Here is a 23692-nt window from a genome sequence, read left to right as displayed (position 1 = left end):
GGAACAAAGGATTTGGGGGGCATTTTGAATGTTTAATCAAATTATGGAATTAAGTAATAAATTTTCCAGTTGAATCCAGAGCCTGTTTACGTGGGTTTAAGACACTATTTTATCTGGGGACAAAATTTTTTTTAAGAAGTTTTAAAGCACATTTAAACATTATGAATTTTTAAAATTTGCTATTTAAAATAATCAGTTAATTTAACAGCATGGAATCATAAAACCATAGATTTCTAGAGCCAGGTGACCTAAAAGATTAGCCAATTTAGTATCTTCATTTAACATTTCTAATTCTCAGTGGTTGATAACAATGTATGTTGGGTTTTTTGGTTTTTTTTCCCCTGCATTAGAAACCTCCAAAATGCTCTTTCCCTTCTGAAAACAAAAACAAAGCAAAATAAAACACCATAAACATTGTTAGTACCTTCATTTATACTAGTTAAATTCAGTACAGATTAATAGATTTTAAACCGTGGGAAAAAAAAATGTTCATAAGTCCCAACAGAATTATATATGTTTGGGGAAACACTGAATGTGTCCATTTTAATTTTTTTAGAATGTAACTAAGTTATCTGTGAAGGACAGGTTGGGTTTTGTATCAAAGCCATCTGTTTCAGCAACTGAAAAGGTAAGAAGAATAGCATGATATGTTTATTTTGGCTTCCTTATTGTTTTCAGTTATGATTTCAGGTGGCATCTCTTTTTTTTTTTAAACTGTATGCTTTTCCCTTGTGTCTGGAAGCTATTGTTTCATTGTACTTTTTAGTCTCAACTTTCTTTTAAAAATTTTTTACTATCAATTCCATGAAAAAGAAAAGTAACTCATTTGTTTTTTTTTTCTTTCCTTTTTGCATCCAGCTTTTAAAATACTTTACTCCTATTCTATACTTCCCCTGTTCTTTCTGTTTTCACTGTAGTTTCTTCATCTGCTAGATATATGACCTTGGGCAGCTCATTTAACCTCTCAGAGCCTCAGCATTATCATTTGTTAAATGGGGATAGTAAAAATTAGATTCTGTACATTGTAGGGTGGCTGTAAGGAAGGCACTTTGAAATAGTGTCATCCAGACTATTGATATAGGATGCTTTTCCTCATAAGAAGTGTTCTAAAATATCATTGATGACCTCTTTATAGCTATACACAAACCATTGACTTGCTCAATTAAATTCTTTCATCATTTTAAGTTCAGGGAAAATTATAGTGACAGAATTGTTGGTTAGAATGTTTTATTCCTTGACAGAGGTGGCCTCTTACATAGACATAGTTTATGTTTCTACATTTGCACCTAAATTGCTCCTCTAGGATTTGGAATTACAGTTTAGACTTGATGTCTAATTTGTGTTCTGATCTCTTAGCATAATAGAATTGTAGACCTGAGATTGTCTAGTCTGTCCCCCTCACTTTATACAAGAAAGAAACCAAAGTTCAAAAATAAGAGAAGTGTTAAGGAGCTTGCCTAAGTCACAAAGCTAGTTAGTTGGGAGAGTTGAAATGATAATCCTCAGGTCTTCTTTCTCCCACGCAGCTAACTAGTATTTGCTGAGGATCTGGGTTTACCCTACTTCTCTCCATCTCTTTATTCTTGTATTTGCCAATACCAAGAATTTCGGATTCTTTTAACTACCAACTGGACAATACAGTCAAATTTGGACAAATTTGTCCCAAAAACTATGTAAAATAGGGTAAACTAAAATTTAACTTAGTTGTTTTCCCTCAACATTTCCTAAGGAAAGAGTATCAATAAAATTGAGATGAAAATATACATGTCTGAGAGAACAAATTTCAACTTGTGAAAAATTATGTATTTGCCCTATTTACATTACTGATAACTCTGAAAGTTCCATGAATTAATCATACTAAGTACCACTCATATTAATGAAATGTACTTTTTATTGTCATAGAATCTCAGAGCTGGAAAAGAACTCAGAGATTATGGATACAGTTCCCTTCTTTATAACTTCCTTGATAAGTACTTGCCTAACTTTTGCTTAAAGATCCCGATCTACTACCATATTATGCTTTTTATTGTTTTAAATCTTAGTTTTGGAGTCTTTTTTTCTTTTGTCAATTGAGCCAAAAACATACCTTTCTGTAACAGAAGGTGCAGAGATTGTTTCTTCCAAATTTTACAAAAGCCAGTTAGACTTTCTGTATCTTTTTCTTGTTAGGACTACCATTTACATTGCGGGTGAATAGCAGGCAGATTAAACAAATTCATCAGTCCAAGTTCTAAGAAACAAATTGCTATGATTCCTTCAAATATCAAGATCATGGAGTGGGTCATTGTGGGAATAAAGGCCTCAATTTGGAGAAGTTGTTTCATTAGCTATCATTAATGTCTGTGGTTCATCAGTAACAGTGTGTTGATAATGTGTGATAGGCACACTGTTGTTGGTGTAATCAATTTTTACACTACATTTATAGGATTTTTGTAATTGTGGCAGTATATTGTAATGGAAAGAGAAAACTGTACTGGAACTGATTTCCACTCCCCTCTCTTACCTAATGTTTTCAGTTTGTAAGGGGGATAATGAGCTGGCCTTAGAGTCAGGAAGATCTGAATTCAAGTCCAGCCTTTGGCATATACTGAATATACTCTACTTAACATATCATTAATTCTGCGCCCATGGCAGCTTTCTCAAGACTTAGTAATAAAAGAGTTGTTGATGTGATTTGCCAGTTGGACTTTTTTCACTTGGAAGTTCCCTACACCAACAAACACCAACAAAATCAGGTTTGGTCCAGAAAAGCAATCAAAAAACAAGACAAAACAAATTTCTGCAATCTTCAAGGGATTGTAATGAGGAAAGCAATTTCACCTTGATCTGTCACTAACAAGCTGTATTATCTTTGGCAAATGAACTAATTACTGTGGACTTTGCTCTTCTAGAAAGTGAAGGGGATGACTAAATGATCTTACCTGAAAGGGAACTTAAGCTTTAAAATTCTATGAACATGCCTGTTGTGCATATAGCATTATACCTATATTGAAAGTGTTGCTTTTAAACGTTTTATTTTGAATCAGGATAGAGCTGGGACAGGGAGCTCCATGGGAAGGAAACTCTACTAATGCAGGTTGGCAGCTTCTTTGCAACTTAATGCTTTTCCTTCTAATTAACAAGCATCTGTTTATTCCTCATTCCCTCTCTTTCCCATCCTCCAGAAAACAAAACAAAACCCAGTGCAGCAAATACACATACTCAAATAAAACAAACTCCTACCTTGTCCATGTCCAAAAATGCATGTCTCAAACCTATATATCTAGTCTTAACATCTCTCTGTCAGAATGTGAGCATATTCTATATCATTGGTTCTCTGGATTTATGGTTCATCATTGCATTGATCACAGTTATTAACTCTTTGAGAATTGATCGTTTTGGTAGAAATTGTTTTCCTAGTTCTGTTCACTTCACTTTGCATTAATTCAGAGTGAGGTTAGAGTTTCACTTGCTCTCCCCGCCCCTTATATGTTTGTATAGCTTTCTACTTGTACTCCCTGAGATTATGTGAGAAAATAATTCCTCTTCTCCACTCTACTTTTTTCTTTCTTCTTTGGTCTGAACCTTTTTTCTTCTTCCTTTCTTCTCTTTTAAGATCATCACAACATAACAAGTCATCTGACTGTCTTTAGTCTTATTTGATTTCCTCTATCCTATCAGCATTATTATTCTCAGGGAATGCTCAGAATAATGTATCTCACTCTCTTCTCTCCCCATTTAAAAAACAAACATTTTTTCCTCATAAAGTCGTTTTTGAATGTTTTGTATTTACTTTTTACATTTCTCTTTATTCTCCAGTTTTCATTTCAAAATTTCTACTCATTTCTTATCTTTCATTAGTAATACTTGGGAAATTCCTCTATTTCATTACAATTACATTTTCCCTCTCAGTTTGGTTGTAAACCTGTCTTTTGCCTTTTGGACTATTGTTCCATGTGTTTTGCTCCTTTATAGTAGTAGCTGCTAAATCTTGTGTTGATCCCGACTATGGTTCCTTGGTAATTGAATTCTTTCCTTTTGCCTACTTGTGGTATTTTTTCTTTAATCTAGAGGGGTCTGAATTTTGATCATCATATTCCTAGAAGTTTACATTTTGGACTTTCTTTCAGGAGATGACTGGGGGATTCTTTCTTCTTCCCTCCCACAATAACCCCCTTTGCTTTCTGGTTCTAAGATATCTGAGTACTTTTCTTATGATTTCTTGAAATATGAGGTCTTGGCTCTTTTTGTGGTCATAATTCTTAAATTATTTCTCCTTGATCATTGTTTTTGTTATGATAGCATTTATTTTCTTCTATTTTTTTCTGTCACCTGACTGTTTTAATATTTCTTGTTGTCTCAGAATCATTAACTTCTGTTTCGTCCATTCTAATTTTCAGGAACTTTGTTACTTGGTTATAGTTTTGTACCTCTTCTGCTAAATTGCTAATTCTCTTTACAAATCTCTCCTAGATAGCTCTCAATTCTTTCCTTTATTGCACTCATTTCATTTATACTATTTTAAAATTCTGTTTTTTAAGAAGTCTTTCATAATTTCTTTGAGCAATTCTGATTATTCTTATAGGCAAGATATATTTTTCTTTGAGGCTTTGCTTATGGATATTTTGGAATTATTTTCCTCTTCTGCATTTGTGCCGTGGGCATTCATGGCCTCAGCATTTTATCATTTTTGTGTGGTTAATCTTCCAGTATATCTGGGCAATTTGATATTATTTATGATATTATGATATTATATATGATATTTTTATTGCTACCTGGGAAGCTCTGGGGGGATGTCTTAATATTCGAGGACACTCTGAGTGACTTCCTTATTCCCCCAGCTGCTTTCTTGGAAAGGGAAAGGACTATGTCTACATTCTATTCTAGGAGAACCAAAGCTTGGAGTTCTAGGCATTGAGTTTGGACTTCTTGGAGACCAACCATTGATGGCCTGAATAGAGGGCTGAGTCTGAGATCAGCTCTGAGCATCCTTGTGCTTCTGCCCTAGCTCAGGGCCCTTGATACTGAGTCAGAGTTTTTAGCTCCTATGGAAAGCTTGTTTATCTGGAAGGCTCTAGGTGCTGAGTCTGAGCTCTTGGGTCCTCTAGAAGACCCAGCTCTGCTGGCTGGTTTGGGGACTGATTCTAAGATCAGCTTTGGGCATTTCTGAACTTCTAGTCTTGCTCTAGCCCCTGAGCACCATATCTGCAATATTGACCTCTCTGGGATACACCCTGTAGGGCTGCCTTACCTTGTCACCCTGACTCCCAGGCCTTCTGGGAAGCCCAGCACTGCTTGCCTGGGAAGCAACGTGAGTCTGAGATCAACTTTGGGCATCTCTGCTGGCCCAACTCACAGCCTGAGTGTTGCATCCACATTCTTTGCCCTTGGAGAGTTTTGTGCTTCTGGCCTAGTGCTTGGTTCTGGACACTGAGTGTGGGTTCCTGGCCCCTGGCCCTTGCTTTTGGGATGGTCCAGGACCTGAGTCAGTGATCATCTGTGGGTTTCCTGCTCTGCTGGCCTAGCTCTAGCTCTGGAAGTTAGTCCACATTCCCAGGCTATCCCTATTATTCCATAGTTCCTGTTCTGTTCACTTGTTTATAGGTCACATTTGTGATCTTGGGCTGGAAAAATAACCTTTTGTAGTTTCTTCTATTTCCTAATCACTTCTGGGTCTGGCATTCTTAGGTTAGTGGAGTAGTTGTGGGAGGAGCTGGGCTGTACTACTCCTACTCTGCTCTCTTGGCAGGTTTCCTCTCCAACTTAACAGTTTTAAAAGAGTTGCCTAGAGCAGTGAAAGGTTAAGTTACTTGCCCAGGGTCACGCTGCTCGTATATGCTAGAAGCAGTATTGGAACCCAGGTCTTTCTAGCTTCAAGGCCAACTCTCTCTGTCTGCTATGCCATGCTGCCTCACTTTAATCATGAGTATGGGTATTAAAATAGCACATCTACATATTGTAGCCATATTGCTGTTTGCAACAGAGGCATATTTGCTTATGAAAATGTGATACTTCCCTATTTTTAGATGATAGTGATAATGAAAAGGTAATATTCATATGGTACTTTGATAACTTAATCTGAGTTAAACTTTTATTGTGTTAAATTTAGTATTTGTAGAGTGCTGTTTTCCTCACTTTTCTTTCAGAGAAACACTAAGTTTCTTTTCCTTTGTAAGTTATTGCTGTATGGTTTACTTGAGGGGTAGGTGATCCTTTCCTAATGAGTGCCACTGTTGCATAGTGCGGGATGAAATCCCAGCACTCAGCTAAATGAAAGCAAAACATATTTACTTAGTTTGTGCCAATTTGACTTTTAAAATGTGAACAGATTATAACCACAGATATTTAAAAACCACAACAAATATATACCACAGATATTTAAAGTATACATGGCAAATATATGCCACAAACATTAAAAAATATATTTCAGTTCATATCATGACATTTGGGGACTGTAAAGGAAGGAAAAGGAAGAAGAAAATGGATAGATTACTATAAAATAAGAGATAGGCATAAAGCAAAAAGACGGATTAATGAAGGAGGAGAGGAAAAGAGGATCAGGTGGTTGGAAGGTATTAGAAAATGTCACATCACCCTCTGCATTCAAGAGTGTTTTTTTCTTCATTGAATTTCTGGAATACAAATTAGTCAAAACCACAGCATGATTTAAAACCTCTCTGAAAAGGAGACAGTGCTACTAAGGAAGTTAGTGAAATATTCTTGATTACTTCAGCTTTGATCTCACTACCTCACCTTCCTTTCCATTACCTGGGAACATACTGTCTCCCTAGGAATTGAGAAATAGTAAGTGCTACTACATTTCTTAACGAAGAAAAATATATTAGCAGGGGTAATGATTTTGGTGGATGAGTAGGAGTTCTTTTTCATTTCCACTCCCTGCCCTTGACTTGCATTGTGACCTTTGGGGGTGTTGCTGCCTCTGTTCCTTAGAAATGTTAAATTAGCTGTTGAAACATTCTTCATTGCCTTTTCTATTATTTTGCATTAAGACCTTTAGAATTGGAATAACCATAACAGGGAGGAAATTATTTGACTGTGTTAATAGTTTCTAAATCTAAAATAAAGTATATATGGTCTTGAAATTGTGAGTATGCAGGAAATGCATGGGGTCATTTTCTTTTTATGTGTAGGGAACAATGGCCAGATCAGTATTAACTTAACATTTAATTCAAACACCAGGATGTTTTCCAGGACTGCAATAGATTAGATATATTTCACCTAGTGAAACTTTTTTTTGGGGGGGTGGGGCAGTGAGGGTTAAGTGACTTGCCCAGGGTCACACAGCCAGCAAGTATCAAGTGTCTGGGGCTGGATTTGAACTCAGGTCCTCCTGAATCCAGGCCCAGTGCTTTATTCACTGCGCCACCTAGCTGCCCCCTAGTGAAACCTTCAAAAAAAAAAAGACTAAGGTATTATTTTTTTATCACTAGTGACGCAGAATAAATTTAATCCCTAATCTCATTTGACTAGTATAATTAATGCTCAATCAGCAAACAATAAACAGAAAATTTTAAAATAGTATCTGTAATACATAATTAAATTGTACTAGAAGAGTACACATTCCTATATTTGATTTCAAGATTATAATTTTAGTTTTAAATGTCATTTGAATGAAGGTTTTCAGTAATTCATATATTATTGGTAGTGTAATGATCAAACATTCTTGCCTTGAAATTGTGTTTTCCTTATTCTCGGCCTCCCCCCCTAACTCCCCAATCACTTTTTGCTTGGGTACCATTCTTTAAAAAATTTTTTATTTAGGGATAATGTACCATTCATTTTCCTTCATCTCAAAATTGTTTAATGTGTAATTTGTGTTAATGTGATCTGTCAGTGATGTTACTACATTTTAGATATCTAAGATACTCATTTTAATGTTGGACATTATTGGTCTAAGTGTTTTATAGGAAACAACAGACATAAGAGAAAATAATTAATTTGTGTTGTTAGGTGTTTTCCACTTCTACTGGTCTCCACAAAAACAGTGTACAATCCAGCTGCTTTGAAAGCGGCTCAGAAATCCTTATCTGCGGTGTCATCTCTACATTAATTACAGCGAGCACAGAAGAAAAAAACAGGTAAATTTAAACTGAGATATTGCAAAAGCTTATTTGCAGAAAGCTTTTTTGTAATTGACTTTAGTTTAGGTCTAATTAGGAGAGTAGGACCAAAAGAAAAAAAGCCTTTCTACTTAGTATGATGTCATTTGAAAAATGTTTGTTTAATGAACTTCTAATGTAGTGCATTTTTATAATTTCCATTTAGCATAGGGTCTTAGATTTAGAGCTAGAAGGGAATTTAGAAGTTATCAAGTTGAACCCCCTTTTAGAAATAGTATTCTTGAATCCAGGTCCAGTGCTCTATCCCTTTTTTGCCACATTGCAAACAGTAATCAGCCAGTATTTAGCAAGTACCTAATATGTGCTAGGTACAAGTACAAAGTGTGAAACAATGCCTACTCACAGTGAACTTCTGATTGGGAAAACGAGTTCATATAACATCCATACAGCATAAATATAAAGTTAACATATACACAAACAGTATAATACAAGTACATTGTAAGGGAGGGTCATTGGTAATTGAGAATATGTGGGGGGATACCAGAAAATATGTGCCTTAATGTGCCTCAGCTATACCTGACAGGGAAGAGTAGTAGTACTCTGAGGTAGTGGTATGATGAGGGTATACATTCCAGGAATGGGGAACATCCAGTGCATCAGCTTGAAGATGGCAAAATGAACTATTGTGTGGGAATTGAGGGATGGTCATTGTGCTGGATTGCAATGTTATTTATTTGTTAAAAACCGAGTATGTGCCAGGCACTGTGCTAAGAGCTGACAATGCAAAGAAAGGCAAAAGATGGTCTACTCCCGAGTACCTCATAGTCTAATGGGGAATAGACACATATAAACAGCAGTGTATGAATAAGATTTATTCATTGGAGATTATCAATCAATAGGAATAGATGGAACAACACAGAGGGGAAAGCACTAGACCATTAAGAAGGATCAGAAAGTTTTCTTTTAGAAAGTGGGATCTTAACTTGGACTTGAAGAAATCCAGGAGGTGGAGATGATAGAGGAGAACATTTCATGAATGAAATGCCTGGGGTCAGGAGGTAGCATGTTTTGTTAAAATAATGGCAAGTGAGGCCAGTGTCACTCAAAGATTAGTTGTTGTGAGGCATTTGGATAAAGACTGGAAAGGTAGAGAGGGACCATATTGTGGTAGTCATTGAATTTGATCTTGGAGGTGATATGGAGCCACTGCCATTTATTTTTGGGGGTGGGGGGTTGAGGGTGTTAAGACCTGTGCTTGTAGGAAGATCACTTTGAAGTTGAGTGGAGATGGGTGGGAAAGGGAGAGACTTGATTCAAGCAACAAGACAAACTAGAAGGCTAATTCGGTTTTATAATCCAGTCATGATGAACCAGGGCGACAGTAGTGTTAGGGATCAGAATGGGGCATGTGGTGAGAGAATTTTAGGAATATAGAAGTGTTTTGACTTACATATTGGATATGGTGTGGTAATAGAGAGTGATGAGTCATGAAAAGCCACCTAGGTTTTGAGCCTGAATGGCTGGGAGGTGGCGATACCTTCAACATTAATAAAGAAATTAGGAAGAGGAGAGGATTCAGGGGAAAGATGATGATTTCCATGTTGATTAATTAAGTTTAACACCGCTATAGACCGTCTGTTTGGGTTGTTTAAATAGGCAGTGTAGAGAAGATGGACACTGAGGTCAGCAGAGATGTTGGGGGTTGAGGAACATAGGCCACAGAAGTTATAATTGAATCCATGTGGAGCTTAATAAGATTGAGAAGAGGAGAGGCTCCAGAATAGTTTTGTGGTACTCAAGGGTAGCAACGATGATTTGTAGGAAGATTCGGCCGCCCACCCCGCCAACCAATAAGCAGATAAGTAGGAGAAGAGAATGTCAGAAAAGCTTGGTGAGAACAACTGTATGAAGGAGACGGAGGTGATTGACAGTGTCCAAGGCTGCAGAAAAGGTTGAAGATTAAGAAAAGGCAGTTAGATTTGGCAATTATTAGTCTTGGATAACTTTGGAGACAACAATTAGCTGTTGCATAACAGGACCAATTGACCAGACTAAAGGTAGGTAAGAATAGATTGAGAGGAGAGAAATGGCATTCTCCAGGGGTTTAGCCACAAAGGGGAGGAGAGATATGAGACAATACTAATTGGGGATTTCTTGATCAAATTAAGTTTTTTTGAGGATATGAGAGATTTGGAAATAAATGAGAGAATGGGGTTTTTAGAGTGGGCAGTGCTGGAGGAGACAGGGTGAATTGAGTTTGCTTTTACATGTAACCTTGGCACTGAGAAGGATCACCTCATCCTGTGAGAGGGGTGAATGAGGAGGTGATGGCAGAAGGCATCTGGGTGATGTGGTATCTAGGAAAGGGGGAGAAGTTGGAGCTCTCAGTGAATAGTCTGTTTTTTCAGTGAAGTGTGAGGAAAGATTCTCAGCTGAGAGGTTAAGTGAGAGGAGTTCTGGAAAGTTTGAGGCAGGATGAAAAGTTGTGGAAAAGCTACTGTAGCAAGTGGGATAGTGAGTCAGAGAGATGTAAAAAAATTGTCTTGATGTAGTTGGGGCCCAGTTGAGATTATGTAGCATAAGTTTATAGTGGAGTCAGTCAGCAAGGTTATGTAGTTTTCTCAGCTTTATTTGTCAACCTAGGAGTGAAGACAGCCAATGGTGTAAATAATCTATGCTTGGCAGGATAAAACTACTACTAAGATAAAAAGACAATGTAGAGTTGAACTGGTTCTCCAAAAGGTTTAGATAAGGGGTGGGGGGAGAGTGTACACAAAGTACAGAGGTTATCACATGGTAAAGAATTTAGGAGTTGAGGGATCAGAGGTGTCTTGATGAGGATGAAGAACAGGTTTCATGGTTGTAATGGAGAGGAAGATGTATAATGACAGCAGATTGTGATCAGATTAGGGAATTTTAACAAAATTCATAAACATGGAAGTGGAGCGTTTGTGAATGATGGCAAGACCAAGAATATAATCATCGGGGCAGCTAGGTGGCGCAGTGGATAAAGCACCGGCCCTGGATTCAGGAGGACCTGAGTTCAAATTTGGCCTCAGACACTATGACATTTACTAGCTGTGTGAGGACCTTGGACGAGGTCAGCTTAACCCTCATTGCCCCGAAAAACAAAACAAGATAACAACAAAAACCAAGAATATAATCATCTCATGTGGCGAGCTGTGATGGTGTAGAGAATAGGTCAAAGAAAGGATCAGTGGAGAAACCTGGGAAGTAAGGAAGGGTGTTTGATGGATATTAAATGCATATGTTGAAATCCTAGTAAAAAAATGCCTGTGAGGAGAGGTTCCTAAATGGTGGTGATAGAGGGGAGCACCTAGAAGAAGCAAGGAGTATTCCAACTTCTCGACCTTGTCCAGTGAGTTGGGGGTGGGGGGGGGGTGATGAAGGAAGGGGTGGATGAGTGAAAGGGCAGTCAGGGAAGCTGTGTTATCAGGATGGAGCCAGGTCTTAGTGGGAACTAGAAGATAAAAGGAAAAGATTTAACATGAAACAAGGTTTATTTTCTGTGGAAGTGAGCATTCCAGAGAGCATAGTAGAAGGGGTAGATAACTTCTTGTTGTTGTTGTTTTTGAGGGGCAGTGAGGGTTACGTGACTTGCCCAGGGTCACACAGCTAGTAAGTGTCAAGTGTCTGAGACTGGATTTGAACTCAGGTCCTTTTGAATCCAGGGTCAGGGTCAGTGCTTTATCTACTGTGATACCTAGTTGCCTCCAGGTAACTTTAGAGTAGAACATTGGGGAGTTGGGTTGAGAGGAATAGGAATCATGAAGCAGGTAAGAAGAGAGTGGAGAATGAGGTTTAAATAATGGCACTCAGGGGTTCAGAATCACTGAGACTCTTAGAAGGCATGAATGGTGGAGAATCTGTTAGTTATAGAGGAATGAGTTCAGGTATGTTATAAACATTGCTAAGAGTTTGACCTTATGGTTGGGCAGCATGTGAGGGGACAAGTTAGAGTTAGATCTTGAAACAGCATTTCTTTCCTGTCCCTTCAGGCAGGCCGGGCCATGAGGTAGCTAGAAGGAGTGGTGTTTGTTTCTCTATCCCCTGCAGGCTGAAAGGGTTCCCTGCAAGTGAGAAGAGGCCAGTATAGGAGACCAGCACATGCTTGAATGGTATGTCTCCCATACCCTGGGAGCAGGAAGAGCCAGCCTAGGAGACCAGTACACAGGGAATCCTATCTCTCTGATCCCAAGCAGAGAAGAAGACCAGCTTAGGAGACCGGCATTCATTAGATGTGCACAGTGCAGGAGGGGGAATATATCAAAAGCTAAAAAGATAGGTTGGGGGCAGGCTGTGAAGAACTTTAAAAGGTAAAGAAAGGGATTTTTATTTTATCCTGGAAACCAGTAGGCAGCTATGTAGTTTTTTGAAGGAGGGAATCATGGTTAACTGTACAGCAATCTACAGGATGTACTAGAATAGTGAGAAACTTGAGGTATGACACCAGTGTAGAAGACTATTTGTAATAATCTAGTAAATGAGAGGTGATGAGGGCCTGAACCAAGGTGGTAGATGTGATGTATGAGGGGAGAAAGGGATCCAAATGTGAGTAATACTAAGAAGGCAGAAATGATAAAGATTTGGGTATCTGATTAGATATGTGAAGTGAGGATGGGTGAGGCATCCAAGATAATACTAAATGCAGTCTTTGACACGAGAAGGGTAGTGGTGTCTTTGCGGAAAGAGGGTACGTTTGGGAAGAGGGAACCAGGAAATTATTTCATTTTTAAACTACTCGGTTTAGATGTCTCCAGATCAGTTTTAAATATCTAGTAGGCAGTTGGTAATGTGGGTCTGGGGACAATAGATTGGAAGTCCTTCTTCATTAAGATGATAGTTAAACTCAGGGAAATTGATGAGGTTTATCATGAGAAGATAGAAAAAGAAGAGGGCCTAGAAACAGAACCTCAGGGAACATCCAAAGTGAGAGGGCTGTAGATGATTTAATGATAAGCCAGTAATAATAAGCTAAAATAATAATAAGCTAAAAAACAGACTGAGAAAGGTCAGACTGGTTAGGAAGCAGAAGGAGAGATTAGTATCTCTGAAACCCAGAAAAGAGGGACAAGATGGCAATAAACTATGTCAGATACAGCAAATAGGATGAGAAGAACAAAGAATGAGAAAGGATCATCAAATTTAGCAATTAAAACATCACTGGTAACTTTGAAGAGAAAAGACTCATGAGATTGGAAGCTGAATTGATATGGGTTGAAAAGTGAAGTTAGTAAGAAGAGAGGAATTTGAGATAGGCAGTGGTAGACAGAGCCTTCAAAGGACTGACTGAGAAAGGAAGGGAGAAAAGGATATTAGCTTGAGCAGATGGCAGGGTTGATTGAAGGTTTTTTATCAGATAGAGGAGACTTGGGGCATATTTGAAGGCAGTTAGGAAATGACCTAGTTGGTCGAGAGAAGATGGAGATTCATGCAGAACAGGGAGATAATTCAGGATGCAATCTAATGAGAATATGAGAGAGGAATGACATCAAGTGCCAGTCTAGAGGAGTTGACTTTGGCAAGGGTAAAGCGCTCTCTTTGTCAGAGCCTGAGGGAAAACAAGACTTTTCTTTGAATTAAAATACATAGCCAAAATGATAGACAAGTTTGTAATTTGATATTCTAAATAAGTGTTATTCTTAGCTTGAATTCAGTGTTATTTAACATTTTTTTCATTGATTTGGGGTAAAAAAAATATAACTGTAACATAGTACTCAAACTGACAGATTATACAAAGTTGTGAGGGGATCAGTGAGCTACTCAGGTTATTATAGTTGATAGATTCCATATAGGATATTAATAGGCTAGAGTACTGAGGCCTTAATTCAGTGGGAGTTAAAAGTAAATAAAAAATCCTATCGGATTCAACAAAATGACAATCTGAAAAAAAAGAGATTTGGGTTTTAGGGGACTGCCAATCTTTGGTTGTCTTGCGAGGCATAGCTTTTTTTGGAATAAGGGAGGTCATCATCTCGCTGGTACTCTGACCCTTGTCAGTACCACATCTGGAGTAATTCTAGTCAGTTCTGGGGGCTCCAAGTTTAGGACAGACAGAGAGCTAGAGAGTATTCAGAGGAAGGCAACCAGAAGGTGAAGGTCCTTGAGTCTGTGTCATATGAAGAGGAAGGCACAGAAGACAAGATTCAGTGGGGACATCATAGCTGGCTTCAAGTATTTGAAGATCTGTTGTATGGAGGGAGGAATTTTGAACTTGTTTGAGGACAGAACTAGAAGCAGTGGGTGGCAATTGCAAAGTGGACAGGTCATACTTGATATTAGGAAAAACTTGGTAACAAATAGAGCTGTCTCTTGATGAAGCAGTCTGTGTCAGGAGGCAGTGAGTTCTCATGAGAGGTCTTAAAGCAGAGGCTGGAGGAGTATGGTGTAGTGGGTGTTCTCTTGGTGCCTGGATTGGAATAGTTAGTGTGTACATTTTGGGATCCTTGAACCATAGTATATATAGTTTTGAATTCCTACACTTTATATTTAATTTTATTTACTAAAATTAGAATTGACCATTTTCCAAATAAATAGTCATATTTTTGGAAGAAATGTATATTGATACCTTGTGGGTTTTTTTTTCCCTTTTATCCTGCCATCCCTAATAGGAAGCACTAAAATTGCAACAGGATGTAAGAAAGAAGAAGCAAGAGATTTTAGAAAAGCACATTGAAACACAGAAGGTAATATGTCCGTTAAATTTAAGGATATATTTACAAGTTGTTCCTAGTTTTCATTGAGTTTTAATTCTACTTTAATAAGAAGTTAATATTTTTTAAAATATTTGGAAGAATAGTTGTGTATATCTTGGTTGGATGCAACTATAAAGGAAAACAGTGAGAAAAATTGGTAGTTTCTATATGTACATGCTTCATTTCTCTGGTTCTTTGTTTAAAAAAATGAAACAAGGACTTATGGAATTCCTGTAGACTTCTTGAAATTATGTACCATGATATTTATACAAGCATTTCTTGAATGTCATGAGTAAGTTAAGATTATGAGTGGCCCAAAATAATTTAGATTTTTCTTTGGAATTGCACTTAATTTTTTAAAGTATGTCATTGATTATTAAAATTCACAGTTCTTTAAAGGACATTTCAGTTTTAACTCTAAAAACTACTATTTGAGACTACTATTTTGGGGGAGGGGCACAGGCTTGTTGGAGCTAACAACCACAACACACAAAGCTGGTTGATTACCAAGTTGGTCTGGGGTCATCTACAGACCAGGGAACAGGGCAGGCCAGGTGAGTGAAGAACCTGATCCTCCTTAAATCATACCACGTGGGACTTCTGAAGCTTGGGATACTGCAGCCTGGAGACTACTATTTGTAAAACTGCTAAGCACTGGGGAAAAAAGTTTATTGAGAAGGATCTGGAAAGACATTTTCTTCCTTGTTATCTTAGAGTTTTGCTAGGTTCCCTGCTTCAGGCTAAAAGTACTGCCCTTTTGACCAATTCAGAGCAAGCTTATTAGCTATCTGATTCACATTTCTTCAAAAAAGGAAGCGATTAAAGTTTTTTATTTGGTAGTAAATTATAAGGGAGGGAAACTTAAACCTGCTTTCTTTATATGGCTTTTTTCTGTGTTCTAGCTGGAGTAAAATAGACAGGACATTATCAAAGTATAAAAACAGAACTGAGAGCTTGATTTTTGTATTCTTTTAGATTGTTTTAATATCCAGTTGTTAAGACATTTAAAAATCATTTTAATCCAGTGAAATGAATCTAAACATTTCAGTTGAGGACAGTCCATAATCTGAATTTACTAATATTTTGATGTTTATATGTATATATATTCATTTAAAATGTGTGTCCTTTCCTGTTCTTTACTGTACTATGTAAATACCTTTGTTTTCATTTTCTTTTAACAATTTAACAAATTTAAAAAATTTGATAGATGTTAATTTCAAAACTGGAGAAAAACAAAACTATGAAGTCGGAAGATAAGGCAGAAATAATGAAAACTTTGGAGGCTTTGACAAATAGCATTACTAAATTGAAGGATGAGTTGAAAGCTGTTTCATCTGGAAGCTCCCTTCCCAAAAGTGTGAAAACCAAAGCTCAGGTACCTTTTTTCATTTATAAATTAAAATGAATTGTATCTTAATCATCATACTCTAGCACACTAATGCATTATCTGTAACAAACATGGTAATGACATCATCTCATTTTTAATAAAGCCTTTCTCCCTAGGAAGGTGCAGTAGTAATTTTCTAGTCTTTAGGTTTTTTAGGTAACTAGGTCCTTTCCTGATATGGGCTTTGTTAGGCAATTTCCAGAGTTTTGGTCTGTAGTTTCATTGTATAGAAAATCCCTCTGCTATTTACACTATCAGCAGCCTCCTCTATAACTAGTAGTCTGGGAAATTGCCTGAAACACTGAGCGAGGTGAAGTGACTTGTCTTAGTCCTTATAGATAGTTTGTTTCAGATAACCAAGACATATCAACCCATCTTACTAGCTCCAAGGCTGGATTTTTTATTCACGGAAGTCTTCTCTAGTATTACAAACATAGTTCATGATCTGTCCTGAGAAATTGGGTTTTCTAGTTGTATGCTGACATTAGTATGGTTGAAATTAGGCAGTGTGCTTAAGTCAGGAAATCCAGTTTTTCCAGTCACAACTCTGACACTTGTTACCTGTTCGATCAAGGGCAGTCACCTTACTGAGCCTCAGTTTCATTATTCTGTAAAAGCCAGATAATATACCTGTGTTTGCTACCTCAGGCGGTTAGTGTGAGGCACAAATGATGTGTATGTAAAGTTCTTTGCAGATTTTCTAGTGATATATGTCAGCTTTTGATGTTAAAATTATAACCATATCCAGATTCCCTCATTTTTCACAAAATAAAAGTACTGAGTATGTGACAGATGTTGCATGTCCTAGACTTGTGTGCTATGAAACTTTACATTTTAAGGAATTCTTGAAATATGAAAATAGATTCAAATTTTATGGCTAAATGAAATGAAATACTTTAAATTCATTTTTCCTCAGAATTTTTTTTTGTAATAACTTCTGTTTCAGTAATGGTTCCCAGTGTATCTCATCCTTCCTTTCTGTGTTTCTTGAGCACCTACTTGTAAGGCACTGTGCTAGAAATAAATTTGCATAAGTCCGTAATTATAGTTTGGTAGGAGAGAGAACTTGACTTTTAAGACCCTGTGTTAGTGCCATAGAAATGTGGGGGGGAAAGAGAGGAAGGAAGCATTTGATTTGGGCCTTGAGGAAATGGGTGGTATCTTTCTACTTTAAGAACTCTCAGCCCCCAGACTACATGTCTAGTATATTTTATCTATTGTGTTAGATTGACTGGCACTTGATTGGTTTTGTCTCAACTCTTAGTAAATATTTTAACCTAAAATGGTACCAAATATAAAGTGACTTGTTAACCAGAAATTATTTATTTAGCCTCTCTGTGTGCCAAGATTGCAAGATACTTTGGGGGTAGAGTTAGGGGTAGAGGTGGATAATTCAGATAAAATATAAGACCTGGTTCCTAAATACAGCAAACAGTGTAAAGGAAAATATAAATTATGTGATTATAGATTATAAGAACTATAGAATTTCAGAACAGAAAATGATTAATGAATGCTGAAGTTGTCAGGGAAAGCTTCATGAAGGAATTGAGCTGGGTCTTGAAGGGGTTAGGTAAGATTTTAATGGATGGGAGCGAATTATAAATGTAAACTAATACTTCAACTGTTTAGTCTTTATAATTTTTCAGATGCAGAAAGAATTACTGGACACAGAACTGGATTTGTATAAGAAGATGCAGGGCTGGAGAAGAAGTCACGTGAACTTAGAGAAAATATACAGAACTGCAGCTTGAAGTATGTTTCATTAATATCATAAGATATAAGGATACTTAGACTAGTATTTTTCCAAAATATTGTTTCTGTGTTGATATCAGTCATTAACACCTGTGACATACATGTTTAGGAGTATGGCACATCCACCATGGCCTGAATTTTCTTTAAACACTTGACTGTACAGAGAACTATGGCAGGACCTGGGGACATCAAGTTTAAAATAACAGGCCCTGAATTTCTAGTGCTTAGCCTTGTAGGGGATAAGGAAGCAAAGGAGCATGAATGCACTCTCTTTGGCCCATTTCCATGTTTTGGGGTCTGGGCTTAGAAGAAGGAAGAAAGGTATGTTGATAGGAGAGAAGAATCAAATAATTCCTTGTGCCGTCATCTCGGGCCACCTGTACTGTTACTTTTTTTAATTTAATTTTATTTCTATGACAAGCACACAGTAGAACATAGTCATTGGAAGTGTCATCCTATTTTTATTTTTAAAAATACATACAAAAACATTGAAGAAAAATGATTATTGACTATACTTGTATAACTCACACAATTTACCATTTTTTAAAAGAGTTGTGTACTTTTTAAGTTTTACTAATTTAAGTCAAACCAGTATTCATAGTTAAAGTTCTGTTGATATTTGCTATTTAATAATCTTTTCTTGGGGGGGGCGGGGGGAATGAGGCTTAAGTGATTTGCCCAGGGTCACACAGCTAGTAAGTGTCAAATGTCTGAGGCCAGATTTGAACTCAGGTCCTCCTGAATCCAGGGCTGTGCTTTACCCACTGCGCCACCTAGTTGCCCCTATTTAATAATCTTGACAATTCATCTAGTTTTAGATATGTATGTTCCATGGCATCTAATTTTTCATTCTGAATTACTACATATAAATCTTAACAAATTCCTTTAGATTCTTCAGTTATTATTGTCAGGGTGTTTTTAACTTTCTGTATTTACAAATAGTCTATAGCCTATGGAGAGGTGTCATAGTATAGGAATGGCATGGTACAATTGTCAGGACACTGAATTTGAAGGCAGAAACACCATGTTTAAATCTTACCTCAAGACACCTTAATTGCTCTGTGACTTTGGGTAAGTCACTGAATATCTCAGTTCTTCATTTGTGAAATGAAGGGGTCAGACTGACTGGCCTCTGTGGGTTTCTTCCTAGTACAGTGCCTGGCACATTGTGCTTAATAACTATTTATTGAATTGCAGCTCTAAATCTGTGACTTTTTTTTATTACTACTTATGCTGTAATGTTATCTAAGAGGCAGGATTTTTCCCCACTTTTTTCCCCCACTTCACCCCCCCCCCAAGCTTTATTAGCTTGCACATCGGTCATCCCCACCTTATTTGTTGAATCATGCTATTGCTAGTAAATTTTATATCATTTGAAATGTAGTATATAGTGGCTTAGAAGGTTTTGCCTATAGGTGGGTGCTGTGGATGTTTACAAAAGAAAGCACATAATTTTCTTTTCATTTGGCTACATTTTTTTATTTACTTAACAATTCTTAATTAATTTTATCACTCCATTTGCATTAAGATTTCTGAGTTTTAAACAAGAATATTGATTTTTTAACGTATATATTTTGAGTGTGAGGTAAGAAAAGTAAGCCCCATTAATGGTGTGGGTTCTGTGTTATTTTTACATAGTTTTGCAGATTTTGTTTTATTGGTAGAAAAAAAATGGAATTCCATTCTTGAACATTCATGTTAATATCTTAGAACTTTGGAGGGAGGGAAATAATAGAGGGTTCATTTTAAAGATGGAAAGGTTGAATGTTGACATTTTAAATAGTGTTATACTGTTATAGGTTTAAAAAAAAGTTCTGAATTTAAACTTTTAGTTCACAGTTTCAGCACTTGTGAATAAAACATTTTAGATGTTATTCTTTACAGTAGTACACTTATATACGAACTTGCATTCTGTCCGTGTTGTGGCTGAAGTTTAAATTGCAGCTAATACTAATACGTCTTTAGTGAAAACATTATTTAGGTTTTAGTTAGTTTTATCTAATTTTAAGATTAAACATTCTCCTATGAGCTCAGATTGGTAAATATGTAGTAATATACAAAAATTCTTGCCTTAATACTACTCTTGTTAGAAGTAATCAAGTTTATTTTACTTTAATACTGAAAACAAATCCAGCACTGTTAATTTTATGATAACTTTTTAAAATTAAAAATAAACATGATCTGGGTTGCCTCTGCTTGTATTCTGGCTTTTGGTTCTGAGTAAAACCACTGTGCCATCAGCAGCATAGGCCTAGGGACCAAGGCCAAAGGGCCAACTCCTAATCATAAAAATCATTTTTGTATGGCCTACAAGCTAAGAAGGGTTTTTACATTTGAAAATACAGTAAAACTTTATTTTAAAATATAATAACCATTCTTGGCTCCAGCCATAGTAGTTTTCTGATCTGTGTTGATGGAATGAATTTCCTCTTCAAGAGTTCCCCACTTGGATGACATTGTAAGTCTAGATGAAATTTTTAATAATTTGGGGATCTGAGAATAGAAGGAGAACATGCTCAATAATTTCAGACCTTAAAATAAGTTTCATTCTTTGGACAAAAGAAGCAAACTGGATTAAAGAATTTCCTTTTAAAATCAGAGTCCCAACTTAGGTGTTCTGTAGTATATGTCATATGTTCAGACAAAAAAAAAAAGCAAAACCCTTAATAATTGCAGTTTTCCTGTCAAAATACAATTTAAAAAACAACAACATTAGTCTATTGTAAGGCAGCTAACTGGCTGAATCTGGAATTAGGAAGACCTGAAATCGAATCTCAGACAATTAACTAACTTTGTGACCCTGGGAAAGTTAACCTCTGTCTATTCCAGTTTCCTCATCTTTAAAATAATAGCAACTCCCCCCCCTTAAGTTATTTTGCGAATAAAATGAGGTATTAGTAAAGTACTTTGTGAATCTTTAAGTGCTAGTAAATAAATGTTAGTGATGATGATAATGCTGATTGCAAAAATGGTTGGTATATTGCTTGAATATAAATAAATGGCATGCACTTTATAATTTGTTTTAGGCTGCAAAAAGAGGGATTCTTTCATCTGGTCGAGGGCGAGGAATTCATTCAAGAGGTCGAGGTACAACTCGGGGCAGAGGAAGGGGTCGTGGTCGAGGAAGAGGTGTTCCTGGTCATGCTGTGGTAGACCATCGCCCAAGAGCATTAGAGATCTCTGCATTTACTGAGAGCGATAGAGAAGACCTCCTCCCCCATTTTGCGGTATCTAATGATTTTGATGACTATTTTATCCAAGAACATACATTATATTAGAGAGAATTAAATTATATGTCTCAGCTGATTTATTGGTGGTTTAAGAAAAGGAAAAAAAGCCCATCAATTTCTTCTTTTGTCTTTGAAGTAAAATGTTGTTGTTTTTTTTTTTTTCCTTTTTTTGGCTGCAGACTAGTTCTGTACAGTGCCTATGAAAGCCTTTTTTTTTCCTCTCAGAATAAAGCCTTGTCGCTAGTTACTGATTTTGTCAGGTTTTCTACTTTTTATGACTTAAGGAATGAAAATACTTTTCTCTCCATATGTACCGGTCACTTCCATACATGTTTATTATCAGATTGCTTTTAATAGTGAATATTACAGTACCATTAAAAATGACATATTATTTGAATACTTAAAACATTACACAGTATAGAAATGACTTGCTTAATCCTAGCATTTTATTAAAAACATACGGAATACATTCTTGATGCTGTTGGGTAAGGTTATGTCATTTTGATGAAACCAAAGCACAGAATCTGAGAGTTGGAACAGAACTCTAGTCCAATTTATACTGAATTTAAAGTCCCTTCTATAACATAGTAATTGGTTATCTACCTATTGCCGATTTCTGAGGGGACCCTGCTACTTCCATTTTTGCTTAGCTCTTCATTTTTAGGAAATTTTTTCTCAGCTCTTTTTTACCATACATTTTCACCTTACCACTTCATGCATTACCCTTGGTTTTGCCCTTGGGGATTACCAGAAGCAGCCTCTTCTGAAATAGTCCCCTGACTACTTGAAGACAGCTCTTATGTCCTTAATAAGTTATCTTCAGGCCCCAGTAATCAAAGTTCCTTCAACTGGAGCTTCATATGGCTTGAACTCCAAAGCTCTTCACTATTTTGGTTGTTCTCTTAAATTAATTTCCTTCCTAAAAAGTAGTGCTTAGACAGGACACAGTGCTCCTCATGTCGTTTGACTGGGGTAGAATGAAACAAAGACTAATATGCCCCATTTTTGTCACTGAAAACTGGGGTGTGTGTGGAGGGGGTTGTCCCAGTGCATTCTAAGTTTGGATCAGTCACAGTTTTGCTTGTACGTAAATATATATCTGGATCTTGAGTTGCCTTCTAGTGCCAACTTGTATTTGTCAAAATGTTTTTTGGATCCTCAGTATAAGACTTGATAGAGCATCAGAGGTCTAGAGCTAAAAGGGACTTCAGAGGTCATATGGTCCACTCCCTCAAAAATTACTGCTATGAATATTTTCATATATATGGAATCTTTTGAACTCCTTAGGTTATATGTCTTATCAATGACTTCTTTGGGTCCATGGATATAAATTGGACCAATTTAAAATTCTGCCAACAGTGCATTTGTGTACTTGTCTTCTACAGCCCCATAAGCATGGGAATATTTCTATCTTTTTTAACCTCTTTTGCAATTTGCTAGGTATGAGGTGAAATTTATTAATTTACCTTTTCCTTATTAATGATTTGGAGCAATGTTTTCATTGATAATTCTTTTAAAAGCTATTCATATCCTTTGATACCACATATCTATCAGGGAATGAATGACTCTTGGTTTTATGTACTTATATCAATTTTCTAAATAAACTTTGATTTTAGATCTTTATATTCAATGCATAAATATCCTTTGACACCACATATCTATTGAGGAATGACTCTTGGGTTTATGTATTTATATAATTTTTCTAATAAATCTTGATTTTTGATATTTATATTCAATGCATAATTTTGGCATGACCTATTCTTAAATTCAACCATATTGGCTTGTTCTAACCACTGCTTCCTTTCTAGATGTTCATTAATGATGGTTAATGAATCCTTTAAGTAATAACTTATAGAATTTTTCATGACATTTAAGCAAGCTTGCTGGTCTGTAGTTTGCAGGTCCTACTTTTTCCTCCCTTTCCACCCCCCCTTTTTTTCATTTGCCCTTTTCTACTTTTGTGGTATTTGCTATTCTCCACAGTCCTTCAGAGATTCCCAAGAGTGGCTTAACAGTCATAGCTGCCGATTCTTTCAATTCCCTGTAATATGGTTTCTCAGAGTGCTTGGTGATTTGAACTAATCAGAAAAACAAGGTTTTTCTTTTGCTCTCTCCTTAGTTGTCTTCATATTTATTTTCTATTATATGTTTTTATTCACCCCAACCTCCCTTCCCGTTTTCAGATCTTTGGCTTATTTTTTAATTGTAGAAAATGTGAAACAAATAAGAATTTGAGAAGTTCTTTTTGTTATTTATTATCTTGTTGGTATTATTTATTATCAGTGGTTCTACCCTTTTGTTCTTTTCCCTAGGATAGCTGGACATCCTCTTCTCCTTCTCCTTTCTTTTTTCATTTTTTTCTTTCTTTACCTTTATTTGCTCCAGAATGTGCTCTCTCCCAAATAATTGATCTCTTGCTTATGTGTCTATGTCTTTCTTATATATCTCACTATTGGAATTGGTCACCTTTGTGTCTTTGTTATTTCATTCTTGAGAGCTTCTAATCACTTCTGTATAATTTTAGAACTTTTGTTTATTTTGGATTCT

The 23692-nt window shown here is 36.5% G+C and overlaps 1 protein-coding gene across 1 annotated transcript in view; it reads left to right on the top strand.

Moving 5' to 3' along the window:
- The window catches only part of RBM26 (RNA binding motif protein 26), a 99877-nt gene that overhangs the window by 55335 nt on the left and 20850 nt on the right, over positions 1-23692 (top strand). The window contains 9 exon segments of the mRNA XM_043992277.1: positions 557-628; positions 7951-7974; positions 7976-8078; positions 12772-12774; positions 14697-14767; positions 15984-16151; positions 17810-17860; positions 17862-17915; positions 20942-21142. Coding sequence (XP_043848212.1) covers positions 557-628; positions 7951-7974; positions 7976-8078; positions 12772-12774; positions 14697-14767; positions 15984-16151; positions 17810-17860; positions 17862-17915; positions 20942-21142 — 747 coding nt within the window.

The sequence above is a fragment of the Dromiciops gliroides genome, chromosome 3 (assembly GCF_019393635.1).
Source record: "Dromiciops gliroides isolate mDroGli1 chromosome 3, mDroGli1.pri, whole genome shotgun sequence".
Lineage (NCBI taxonomy): Eukaryota > Metazoa > Chordata > Mammalia > Microbiotheria > Microbiotheriidae > Dromiciops > Dromiciops gliroides.
The sequence above is the reverse complement of the archived record's forward strand: the minus strand, read 5'-3'. Positions and strand labels throughout refer to the sequence as shown.